Consider the following 12,433-nt stretch of genomic DNA (forward strand, 5'->3'; position numbering starts at 1 on the left):
CAACAAACCGCAATGTATGAATCACTGACATCAAATTTAGTTGGTATCTGCCATCTAATTCAACAATCAACAAAGCAACGGGATACCCACAAATACCGAGTCATCCAAACACACACATATGGACCCATGAATTCTGGGAATCCCCCTGCCATGACAGGCAAATACACATTGTATACACAGCCATTGAGGCGTGCTTGTCTGTGTGTGTGTGTGAGTGTGAGTGTGTGTGTGTGTAACGGCAATCATTATTGAGGCAATGATGTGCATTTCATGAATTATACACAGCAAGATGATGCGTTGCGATGTCGAACATCTATGTGTGTGCTTGTGTGTATGTCCGTTTCCTGCTCAAGGACTCGTCCTGTGCTATCCTGAACAACCTTCCATTCCCTACCTTCCCGATCTGAGCATGGTTGGTTGGGCAATGCGCCGAGGTAAGTAATAAACTTATTGGCCCCATGCCTGTCCGTTGATTGTCCGTTTGTAATACACAATATGCCAGGACTTTGCAGATGGAGAAGGGGAGATCAGGGATGGCCAAAGTTATTGGCTGCTCATTTGCGAAATAATCTAGTTAAAATGCTTCTAGTTTTCGATGTCTCATTTGTGATTAATTCACTTAAATTATTAGGAAATGTTATGGAAATATAATGTAACATTAAGGAAGAAAGCTTTTAGCTATATTTGAAATGTAAGTTTGTACTACGTTACATAATTATGGTTGCTTGATTTAAAAGTCAGGTTTTTGTTTTTTTCTATTTATATAAAGGCAATAAAAAGGCTTTTTTTCAAAACAGATTTTTTAAGGAATTTAAAAGAAATCCAAAGTAAACAAATTTTAAAAGAAAAAAGTTGTTAAATATATAAAATTCTATTAAGGGCCTTGTTTTCTTTTTTATTTAGTTTCGTATTATGATATACTCAATAATTAGTTTTTAAGTAAAAATCAAGATGATGATTAATAAACTAACGAATAACTGCAACTCAAAACAAGATAAGATCTATAAAATTCTATTAAGCCCTTGTTTTCTTTTTTTATTGTAGTTCGTATTATGATATACTCAATAAATTAGTTTAATGTAAAAATAAAAAAGGAGGATTAAAGGAAAACTAACGAATAAGCTGCATCTCAAAAACAGTTATACATATTTAATAGATTTAAAATATGATAAGAATCTATATACCTTGCCTATCTTTTACCTTAATTTCTCTCTTAACTCTTATCTCTTGTTTTAATTTCTAAGTCTTCGGCTTAACCAACTTTTAGTCGATTACGTTAATGGAATCTATAATGTTAAACCATCTTTCCAAACCCTATTTAAACTATAGCACATTTTGCCATCCCTAGCTATGAGATTGGCGTAAGGGAATTAAGGCAAGTGGGAGGAATATGAGCTATTCGGAGCCGCCCACTCAAATGTGGCCATATCATGACGAGCTTGGCAATGCCAGCGGACGTTTCATCGTTAAATGTGGAACTGTTAAACAGATAATGACCAACCACACCGCACCGGGGAAAGGCCCACAAAGGCCACTCCCTTCCCTTCGAAACCAATGGCAGCCACCACCCTGAATTCACCGCAGGACAGCAAGGACTTTCGAGGGGCAGGAGTCAGTCATGGGGCGTGTAGGTGAACTGACCAAAAGGCCTTTTGTTATGCTCACCGGCTTTCATAACTGTATCAATGGCGATGACTATGTTGCTCCTGCTGCTGCCAACGATGATAAACCAATGATGACGATGACGATGACGATGATGATGATGATGATGATGAGGTTGATTCCACGGCTGCTGGTGTTGTTATTATTCTCGATTTGTTGTTGTCCTGCGGAAACCAGACAACTGTCCTGCTGAAATTCTGATGCATTGAAATATAATTATTGGGAAATGTGCGATTGTCGTTGGGTTTCCGTTTACGTGCTCGCCATTTCGGTTTGGGGCTGTCCGATTATGCATGCATGCGGATGCTGGAGTAAGGGAACAAGTGTATGACATGATTGTTTGTCCTTGTACATGCAACTACACCGGGAGTACGAATATTGGTAGTGCAATTTCAAGGCTTTGACCTCTGGAAAACGGGGTTTCCATGCTGATCTTCAATATATTTTAGTAGTAATAAATTAAATTATTAGAAATGTTGGAACATTTTAAAATATTTTTTCTTTAAATTCAATGTTAAAAGTGTTAAATAGTTAAATAGTGCTATATTGAAGTCTGATTTTATTCGCTGAGATACATTTAGAAATTATGATTATCTTAATGACATTAGCTTAAATTATCTTAAAGAGATAGTTGATTATTTTTATTAAATATTCATTAGGATACATTTAAGACTGAAACGTAAAATTAAATAATCAATTTTTCACAATGTGTACAGTCTTTGTATCAAGAATCATGTTTCCTAGTTAATTAAAGGATATTTCGGTAACCAAAATTAATGGTGGTTTTTTTTTATTAAATATATTTAATTTATCATTATTTAAATAAAATAAACTTTCCAAATATTAAGAGGCATTTTTTTCTCATTTAAAATAAAAATAATAAGGAGTTTTTATTCTAGTAAGTTTTCTATTATGTATTATAGAATATATAATATAAATTAAATTACAAATAAATGTTATCTGATGACAGTGTTCTGACCTACACTGTTTCCTATTACATACTTGTATCGATTTGGGGCAAGGAATTGATGCTCTCACCCTATACCATGTACGCATGTGTATAGTAGCCAATGTCCGTACATGCACATTCAATTACCATATTAACCGAAACGACTAATTAACTAAAGTTGTATTTACCTCGCAGGTCTCAATTGGCACCCCAAAAGCACACGCACACAAAGACATTGCATATCAAATGCAAGACATTTGACAATGGAAAATGAGATTTTGCGGTCCGTCTGCGGCTTGCATTTTCAATGAGCATATCAATTAAATTCAACCTTTATTTTCATTCTCCAAAATTTCCATTAATTTTATTTGAACCTTTTTCACCACACATGTTTCGCGGGCAAATCAATGTTGAACAGTGAACAAATCTGGGTTTGAGTCTAGGCTACTTTTTTTTTTCGCTCTCTGTTTTGAGTTCAAAACATCGCTTTGGAACATTTTATTCGGTTTTCAATAAAAGGACTTGATTTCCTATTTGATACCAAATGAAATTTTTAAATATACTTAAAATAAATTTTTGTGCACACCGTTTTTTTTAATTTTAATCTTATTAAAAAAATGTTTTTTATCATCATTTAAATAATTATATGGTCATTCTCAAACAACAAAAGTTCTTAGAAAATAATGAATTATAAATTTATGTAACCAGGAAATTGAATTATACCGCGCTCCCATGGTTGCATTTGAAATTCGAACTTCAGAATGTCCGAAGAAAGCGCAGATATGAGAATTGGTGCTGTAAAGTTCAGAAACCTAAAAGACGTTACAATTTGAAAACAAAAATGAAAAAAACTTTACACTTATGCTTTTAAACATTACAGCTTTTATAATTATTTTTACTTACATAACTGTAAACCTTTTTTTCACAGCGAAAATCGTTTCTAATATGGAAAGAAAAGGGCTCAATCAGCTTTAATAATAATTTTTACTGGCATAACTATATACCTTTTCTTTTCGCAGCGAAAATCGTATCTAATATGGAAAAAAAAGGAGACAATCAGTAAAAAACTTCTTGCAATATATATAATTTTACATTTTTATATCTTGCCTGGTTCCCAAAGAAAAAAAAAACAATTTAACCAACGTCAACAATCTCATATGCCAAAAATAAATTCAAGAAATATGGAAAGCCATTGGGTTTTGGTCCAACAGCATCCCAGGCCATAAAGATACTCTTGGGGTAAACTCTTGGAAATTTTGTGTGTGGGTATGTATGTTTAATGCTACCAATCTTGGCAACCGGTTCTTCGATTCTCATTTCTTCTGCTCGACAAAGCCAAAACAACTCGATTGTTCTTTAGTTGTGAAAGTCCTCAGTGAGTTGCCCTCTCCCACTTGATGACTAATTAAAATCGTAAATATTCCCTGTGACATTTTCCTGCTAGCTCAATTGGGCTTTTTCCAAGAACTCGCGTTTTTTCAAACAGTAGCAAAAAAAAGAGCATTGAAAATATATAGTCTATAGACTATATATAAGTGCTCTGGGTTATCGCGCTGAATGTAATGACGTCGGAAAATTAAATGCTGGTCGAATGCATTTTAATGCGAACGAGGAACCTGGCGTGCTAGACTGCGGAAATAATTCACCAAAAGAAAGAGAGGGGTATAGCACATTAGAAAGAGAGAAAGTTGGAAGAGAGAATGTGAGGGATAGGCGCTAGCTTCAAACAACTTTTTTATGCATCACTGAGAAGAAAGTCTGACCATATACTTATAATTATACATATAATGTTATTTACATTTTAAAATTATTAAAAATATTTTATAAAAACTAAAATGAGTTTTCCCTAAAAATAGTTTAAAAACTTCTCAAAAAGTACTTTGTAGCTTAATAAATATTTAAAAATAGAATATTTCTTTGTATATTAATAGTTTGCAAACTTTTTAAAATGTATTTTTTACTTAAAACTACAATTTCTTACAATTTTTTGCTGTATATTAACTCTGATTTACACCACTCCGACCCTCTTTTGGAGAATGTTGTGTTAACAAATTCTTTTTATTACACCAACATAAAACTTGTAATTCTGTAGGCTGAGAACGTGAAATCCCCATGGCTGATTGTTTGGGTAAACGTAACGCTGGCGACCAACCGGCCAAGCAAGTGGACCCGAGAGAATATTCGCAATTTTATTTGTATCTCTGGTCAGTTGTATGAGGAATAGCGTGCCGAGCGGTCGCAAAACGCGCACGAGTATTAACAAAAAGCAAGAAAAAAAAAGAAGACATAAACACCAGAGTGATTTCCCCCAAAAAGATCTAGATAAAAATATACTATATAACGGACACAAACAAACAAAGGAATTCTTCAAGTATCTGACAGCCAAAGATCGCACTGAAGTTCATAATTTATAATTGCCCCAAGCCGTTTAATTGTATTTAATTAATTGTAAAAATGAGTGACCTACAGCATATTACACTGCAAATGGATAAGCTGCCGCTGGAAGATGATAAAACTTTGACGAGAAATCAAGTGAGTTTAAGCTTAATAATCATTAAACTTGGGGGGAAGGCTGAACAAATGTACAGAACCGGTGCCTTTGTTTACTTTGCTGATAGGTTGTTTAAGTGTCTACGAAAAATTATAGTTTCGCATTGCTTGTTAATTTTTGTGTAAACAGAGGAGAAGCTTCCCTCAGGTAGCACATTTTTTCGGGAAAAGTGACAGTGGAAACGGAAAAAACCCATGACTTAGTCATAGAAATAGACCCCCTGGACCACTAAATAGACTTTTTTGATTTATTTTTTTGTTGCAATCTGTTCAAGATCAATGAAATTATATTATTTATCTCATAATAAACATTAAAATTCGGTGATGCTAGCAAATGCCTATAAACCAGTTATATGTTTTCTTTGCTGTTAGTTTTTTTTAAATATATTGTAAATAATAAACAATGTACAAGCTAGTAATCGTTGTGTAAAGCGAAGAAAAACTTCCCCAGTTTGTTTGTACACTAATTTTTTGGCAAAATTAAGTCGGAAAAATCACACGACCAGGGGGATCTATTTAAATGACTCATTTATCAATCATGCTGATTTTATCAATCTTTTGAAATTGTGTTTTTTTCTTTACAGTCATAATAAATTATTATTTCGTATTCGAAACTTTTGATTTTCCATTTATAATCAAGGAAAATGTAAAATCGAATTTAATAGAAGAATAATTCATTCTTAAGTTAGAAACTATTTTTTATTCATTTTGTTTAACAATGTTTATTATTAGCTTTTAACAAAACTTCTTTAAAATATTGTTTGGGGAAAAAAAAACGATTTGATAAGGTTTTTTCATTTCTTTGTAAACAAAGATATATTTTATATTTTTATTTGCTAAAATTATTAATTGAGAGTTTCGGTATTTTAATAACTGAATAATTATTCAGTTATCAGCTGGATTTGCCATGCATTTTTGTCCCTGAACCTTATCATTTGAATTTCTAAAGCTATTGAAAATTCTTTAATGTATGCTTATACACAGATAAGAAATTATAGAACCCACTTAACATATAGTTGCATTAATCTGAGTTTGCATATTTATCAGCGCTGAAAACAATGCATTTTTCAAGCCAACTTGTTAATATTCCGGAAATGTTGTTATTGAAATTTTACAGGAAAATATCAACAATCACAGCAACGGCGATGCAATCGACGGACGTAACAATGCACGAGTGCCCAGAGCAGGTTCGTATCCCAACATACTCGTTTATCTCTGAAAAACTAGATTCATTTTTTGTGCTTGTCTATGTGTTAATCGAACTTGTGACTAATGCTGCTTAAAACCGCAATCTCTAAACAATTTATGTAAACCACATTAATGTGTAAGTAGTGTAAGCGAGTGGAAAACAATTTATATTGACTGTTTTTTTTTTTTTACTGGCTTTTGACAGTGCCCGAAACGGATGACGATGACAACGATGATCGTCCCTTTGTTAAAGATGGGAGTGGTAATCCCGGCGTGGATGATGGTCTTCTGGGCGGCGGTGGTGGAGGCGGAGGAGGAGTCAATGTTCTTGTACCCAATGGAGGCAGACGACCCAGTTTCTCCTTTCCGGGCTATAATGGACCCGGTTTTGTGACGATCAACGGAGTTGAGACACCAATACCCGATGTGAATGCATATCAGCACAAGAAAACCCTGGCCCAGGGAATGATGGATTTGGCATTACTCTCAGCCAATGCAAATCAGTTGCGTTATGTGCTGGAAACCAACACTCAACATCCTTACTTTTATCCCAGTTTGTTGTTCATCTCACTGAGCATTATATTCCAGGTAAAGCATTTGCATATACACCTTAATATAGGAATAAATATTGATAGACTTTTAGTTATTTAAATACAGTTTATCTAAGAAAAATATTGTTGGACAGGTGTTAGCTAAAGAAACATAAAACTGTAAATAAATATCAATTCCATTTCAAGCAAATATATATGTTTAAGGACTTAGTCAACCTAATCCCGGACTCCAATTGCAGACCAAAACTTGACATATTCAAAATCAAACTATTAAAAATTTCTTATAAAAATTGAAAGATATAAAAAAGTAATTTAAAAACTTAAATAATATATATGGCACATAACTAGGCCCATCTTATCATCGGTTTTGATTGGAAATGGAAAATTTTACATTTAATTTTAAAGCAAAGCATTAAATATTTAACAATATTGAATATAATACTAAAGGGTTAACTCTTAAAAAATAAATAATGTATGACAAAATATGTCATACAAAAAATGTTATTTCTATGATATAAAAAAAGTTTGCTTTATCCAAATTTATTTATAATTGGAAGGCTACTTATGTGTATATCCATAATTTTAAAGTTATTTATATATTCCTTTTTATTTCAGATCGCTGTTGGCGTGGGCCTTATTTGGAATGGCCGGTACAACATTAAGAATGAGCAAGAGATTTGCCGGGCGAACAAGATCAACAATTACACAGTCATCGGCATCTTTATTGTGACGGTGGTCAATGTCCTTATATCAGCATTTGGCGTTGCTGAACGAGCCCCTGTGCCTGTCAATACCATCTAGTTCCAGGATAAATTTAAATTAGCACGTAGAGTTGTAAGCACAATCGCATCCTTAGATAAAAGTCAGTCAGCTGGTCAGTAGTTGTTGAAATTCACATTTCGCCTCATTTCTCTATGTTTAAAAAATCAATTGTGATAAATAAATAAAATCCCACGAGCATTTTACACTTTATTCGAAATTAATAAAATGTTGGTTTTTTTTAGGAAAATTTTAATGAATAAATACGTTGTATTTTTATTGTTGGGCTTTAAAAGGAAACTTTAACTTTGGCGATGGCTAAAATATAATTATTTATTGTATCAAGTGTTTATTGACAATCAAATTTGCATGTCGTATAAAATATTGCAAATTTTGAAACTTATTTCTATGAAAATTGCCTGCAAACTGTAAAATTTTCGGAAATTATTAAAGTATTAAAACTTAATGGTATCATTTTTATATGTTTTGTAATATTAGTCAAACCAATTTCAATATAATCGTGATTTAACTTTTTGAATTTATTTACCGCCAAACTATCGTTAAGCTGCCCCACTAAAATTGATCAACACTGCAAAGTACATTTGATATTTTACAGCACTAAGCAACAGCTGTTTTTCATTGACTACAAATAAAAATCGTGCGGAAAATTAAGCATTTTCGGCTAAAAGTCAATTCCAAACATGGCCAAGATTATTAAGGCGGTAAGTTTTACGAGGAATACGATAAAACAAAAGTCTGGATACTAGGGGTGTAGCGTTTTGAACCGCCGAAACTCAAGCCGATCCTCCAATTGTTATGGTTATGTCATCGCTTCCTTCTGCAGTCCACAGGTTTAACCGGACTCGCCGTGTCCTCCAATCCTCACCATACACTGAGTGCCCTTTACGGAAAGATCCTGCGGGCGGTGTCCAAGATGCCACAGGATGCCAGCTACCGGAAATACACGGAGCAATTGGTCAAACAACGCGCCGATGCAGTGGCCCAAGTAAGAATATATTGCACGGGAATAACATCCTAATACTATTCAATAATGTTCACTTTTATTGAAGGATTTTAGAGCGAATCCTTGTAACATTTCATATGGAAATTTCTATCCTTTCTTAGGATTATTCATTGATAAAGTCTTGCTTCTATAACATTTTTCTTTATTTTAAATTAAACATTAGTTACTAATGTTCATTACTTAATCGCTCTATAAAATCATATTTAATATTAATTCGCTCTGTAGTTTTGCAAGATTCTCTTCTAAATGTCACCTCAAAACTCCGATTTTATCCTTTGGTAGGGTTTTATTTCTTTTAAGTTAGAAATTTTTTTATTATTATTGATGGTCAGATAAATTATATCCAAAAAGTGACTTACACAAATTAAAAAATATATTTATCCCCCAGAACAAAGACATCGTTGCCCTGGAGAAGGCCGTTGGCTGTGGTCAAGTGGAGGAGCTGATTGTCCAGGCCGAGAACGAGTTGGTGCTGGCCCGCAAAATGCTCGGCTGGAAGCCCTGGGAGAAGTTGGTCCAAACCGCACCTGCCAAGCAGTGGGACTGGCCGCCCGCCCAGATCCTGGAGCCCAAAGTTTAGGCTCAAGCCTCAAGCTTTACACATAGTACTAATTATTCTACAGCGAATGGAAATGAGAAGAGAGCAATAAAGGCGTTGATGAGCTGGTAGCATTATCAACAAACAAAATTCTAGAGCTTCGATCTTTGATCTTTGGGAGTGTTCCGGCATATGTTTTCACAAGTTTTTTTTTTACTAAAAACTTGAGACTGTAAGCTTACATTTTAAAATTTAGGTCTTTTTGTACGTAAAGGATACATTTTTGTTTTAAAAAAAAGGCATCAAAGTAAGTATTCCAGATCTTAAAAACATAGGTTTCAAGTCATTTGTTTTGATACTTTTAAATTCAAATAATTTTTGTGAATCACTATTTTTAAAGTTGACAACAGAAAAATACATTTGTAAGAAGATTAAAAAACTAGTTAAGCCTCGATTTAGGGTAACGACCAAAACTATATAAATTCTCCATTAAAATCTGGAATAACCCCACATAACCAGCTCTCCCTTTAATATTCCAACAAGATTATGATCCATTGACGATCTCAGTTTGCTTTCAACATGCGTGCTCTTCAGTTCCTCCTATTGTTGCTCGCGATTTCCTGCGGTTTTGTGGCATCGCTTCCCCGCCAGCGACGCCAGATTGACCTCACGGTTTCGGCGGAGCACGACGACAAGGACGATGAGACGGAACTGGCACTGGAGGCCATCGCCGGACTATGGAGCAGTGCAGACAGTCGGACGAAGATCGATGGATCCGCCAGCCTGGTGCATCGCACCCAGGGAATGCAATCGGGTATGGGGAGTACCAAATACCAGGCACGCTTGCATGTCCATCATGACTATAAGACCAATGCGTATCCCTCGTAATAATCCAAGGTTCGGAGCAGGACTTTCGTCTGGGAGTACGCATTACGTTCGAGTGATAGAGACGGAGTTCCAGACATCTGAAGCTGGGGGAAAATCGAGCGATTGCGTGAGGAAACCGAAATACTGTATAAACAATCCCACTGCCGATAACATTTTGACCTTCGCAGCTCCGTATATTGTAGAATATGTAAAAAGAACCTTCGTGAAAATACAATATACCCGCAAACTGTTTGCTTTATTGATTCCATTTTAATTGCCTTCCCCGGTTTTTTTTTTTTTAACCGTGAAGCGGCTCAACAACTTTCAGCTTAAAGTAACAACTACAACAACGAATTTGCACAACAGTGAGGTGGACAGGAGGAGATTAATAAATACAAGCCATTCCTTAAGTATAAATGCCATTAGTCAACGTGGTTTTAGGGTGGGTGTTTTCGGAATCGCTGGCACGAAAAGTAATCTATGGCACATTTTCATTGAAAATAATAGGTCAAGTTTGCACCTCTAATTGGGTTAAAATTGGCGGTCTTTAATAAAAATGTTTACCTTTCCTCGAAATTATGGATCCACTTTTTTTAGAAATGTTTCTCTTCTGACAAAAAAATTCTTTACTTTTTCCAAAAACAATTTATTGTAATAAAGTAAAGAACTGAACTAGCAAAATCTAATCGAAATGTTTGAAAAGAATATAACAACTTAAACATTGCTTTAGTCTAGTTTATATTAACTTGCTTACTGTGAAAATAGTTAGGACAGACCGTAATTAAATGTTTTAACCAAATAAAACTAGTTTTTTGTCATTAAAGAAATAATAAATCTAAAATACCTAGCTTTAGCTGACACTATTATTCTTAACCTTTTGGAGTTTTAACTAAATATTAATCTTAACAGGACGTTGTTTTCCTTTAATTTTTATAAATGCATTTAAATACCAGGCCAATGGCTTCCAATGAAAAATACAATCCATGGATTACTTTTCCTACCATCGAATCTTGCTCTAATAAAAAAAAACTATGTACTCCACCCTACTGAGGTTAATATCATTGCATACTGGTTCTTACAATCCCTTCACTTAATTCAAGCTGATGGGCACTCCTTGGATCTCCTGCTGCTTAAGTTCCTGGACCACAAAGTTTCGGAACTCCTCGTAGGCCACATCGATGTCCACATTGTTGATGATCTTGTGGAAATTACCGGGCGTCAGACCATAATCCAGTTCCACTTGGGCAGCATTTAGGCGTTTTTTCAGCGACTCCTCCGTTTCGGAACCGCGTAGACGTAGCCGTCGTTCCAGTTCTTGGATACTGGGGGGATTGTTGAAGATCAGGATGGGATTGAGATCCGTGCGGCGGATCTGCTCCACACCCTTCTGTTCGATGTCCAGGATGCAGACCCTTCCCTGGGCCTGGATTTCCCGCACCGCCGCCTTGCTGGTGCCGTACATATTGCCCGTAAACTCGGCCGTCTCGATGAACTCGTCTCCGGCGATGGCCGCCTCCATTTCGGGGCGTTCCACGAAATAGTAGTGGACACCATGTTCCTCACCTTCCCGTGGCTTCCGCGTGGTATGGGATATGCTGAAACCGAAGGTGTTGGGAAATTCGGCGAACAGACGCTTCAGCAGCGTACTCTTTCCAGATCCCGAGGGGCCGCAGAGGACGAGGGGGCGTGGTCCCGGGGCGGACATCTTCTTGCTCGATACGGAGGTTAGCGCGCTGCTGCTGAGAGCGCGATTTACAATGAACAGAAAGCTTATCATCGCGTGGCCTTTTATTCTTATAGCACCAGTGCAACAACAACGACACCGCTAATGGGGCCCAAAAAAAAGCTGCTACTTTTTTGTATTTGGCTAAATTAAGAGAAGCGTGCGATTGCAAATGTGTGTGTGTGTGAGTGTGTGGGTGCCAGTGCGGGGCCAGCGATGGACGAGTTTCGATATTTATCGATTGCGCGATTAGAGCGATAATTTGGCACAATCTTTATGGTCACCCCAATTTTGAATTTTAAAATGAAAAATTAAACAATTTTAAAACAAATTAAATATAAATAAATTAAATTAAATTGCCATTTTAATTTGATTCAATTTTGAAACCTTATATTAAATCCAAATATTATCTACTTTAAAGGTGAAAATTTTTTTATTTTATCAAAAATCAATTTAATTTGGGAAAGAAAAATTGATAAATGCAATCTAACGCTTATTAAAGAGTAGTTAAAACTTTGTGAAATTTTACTTTTAAAAGATTTAAAGTGAGAAGTAAATTATATAAAAATGTAGTTAAAACAAGAAATTGTAATCTTAATAATGTATCAGGGAAAATATTATA

The 12,433-nt window shown here is 35.2% G+C and overlaps 4 protein-coding genes across 5 annotated transcripts; 3 read left to right on the forward strand and 1 right to left on the reverse strand.

The window, feature by feature from the left end:
• The first annotated feature begins 4,810 nt into the window (after positions 1 to 4,810).
• On the forward strand, positions 4,811 to 7,888 carry LOC128258522 (ninjurin-A). 2 transcript variants are annotated; one of them, XM_052990167.1, is made up of 4 exons: positions 4,811 to 5,143; positions 6,279 to 6,348; positions 6,555 to 6,937; positions 7,516 to 7,888. In XM_052990167.1, the coding sequence occupies exons 1-4, from the start codon at positions 5,066 to 5,068 to the stop codon at positions 7,699 to 7,701; spliced, it is 717 nt and encodes a 238-aa protein (XP_052846127.1). In that variant the 5' UTR covers positions 4,811 to 5,065; the 3' UTR covers positions 7,702 to 7,888. The 2 variants fall into 2 exon arrangements, with proteins under 2 accessions (XP_052846127.1, XP_052846129.1); XM_052990169.1 differs by having other exon boundaries at positions 6,603 to 6,937.
• A 341-nt stretch (positions 7,889 to 8,229) lies between these two features.
• On the forward strand, positions 8,230 to 9,371 carry LOC128258530 (NADH dehydrogenase [ubiquinone] 1 alpha subcomplex subunit 5). The gene is made up of 3 exons (XM_052990180.1): positions 8,230 to 8,381; positions 8,504 to 8,665; positions 9,072 to 9,371. The coding sequence occupies exons 1-3, from the start codon at positions 8,361 to 8,363 to the stop codon at positions 9,261 to 9,263; spliced, it is 375 nt and encodes a 124-aa protein (XP_052846140.1). The 5' UTR covers positions 8,230 to 8,360; the 3' UTR covers positions 9,264 to 9,371.
• Positions 9,372 to 9,770: 399 nt separating this feature from the next.
• Positions 9,771 to 10,362, forward strand: LOC128258532 (uncharacterized). Its single transcript, XM_052990182.1, has 2 exons — positions 9,771 to 10,035; positions 10,119 to 10,362. Exons 1-2 carry the CDS (start codon positions 9,801 to 9,803, stop codon positions 10,163 to 10,165), a joined length of 282 nt encoding a protein of 93 aa, XP_052846142.1. The 5' UTR covers positions 9,771 to 9,800; the 3' UTR covers positions 10,166 to 10,362.
• Positions 10,319 to 12,010, reverse strand: LOC128258523 (guanylate kinase). The gene has a single exon (XM_052990170.1). The coding sequence runs from the start codon at positions 11,863 to 11,865 to the stop codon at positions 11,179 to 11,181; it is 687 nt and encodes a 228-aa protein (XP_052846130.1). The 5' UTR covers positions 11,866 to 12,010; the 3' UTR covers positions 10,319 to 11,178.
• Positions 12,011 to 12,433: the final 423 nt, after the last annotated feature.

The sequence above is a fragment of the Drosophila gunungcola genome (assembly GCF_025200985.1).
Source record: "Drosophila gunungcola strain Sukarami chromosome 3L unlocalized genomic scaffold, Dgunungcola_SK_2 000003F, whole genome shotgun sequence".
NCBI classification, from domain to species: domain Eukaryota; kingdom Metazoa; phylum Arthropoda; class Insecta; order Diptera; family Drosophilidae; genus Drosophila; species Drosophila gunungcola.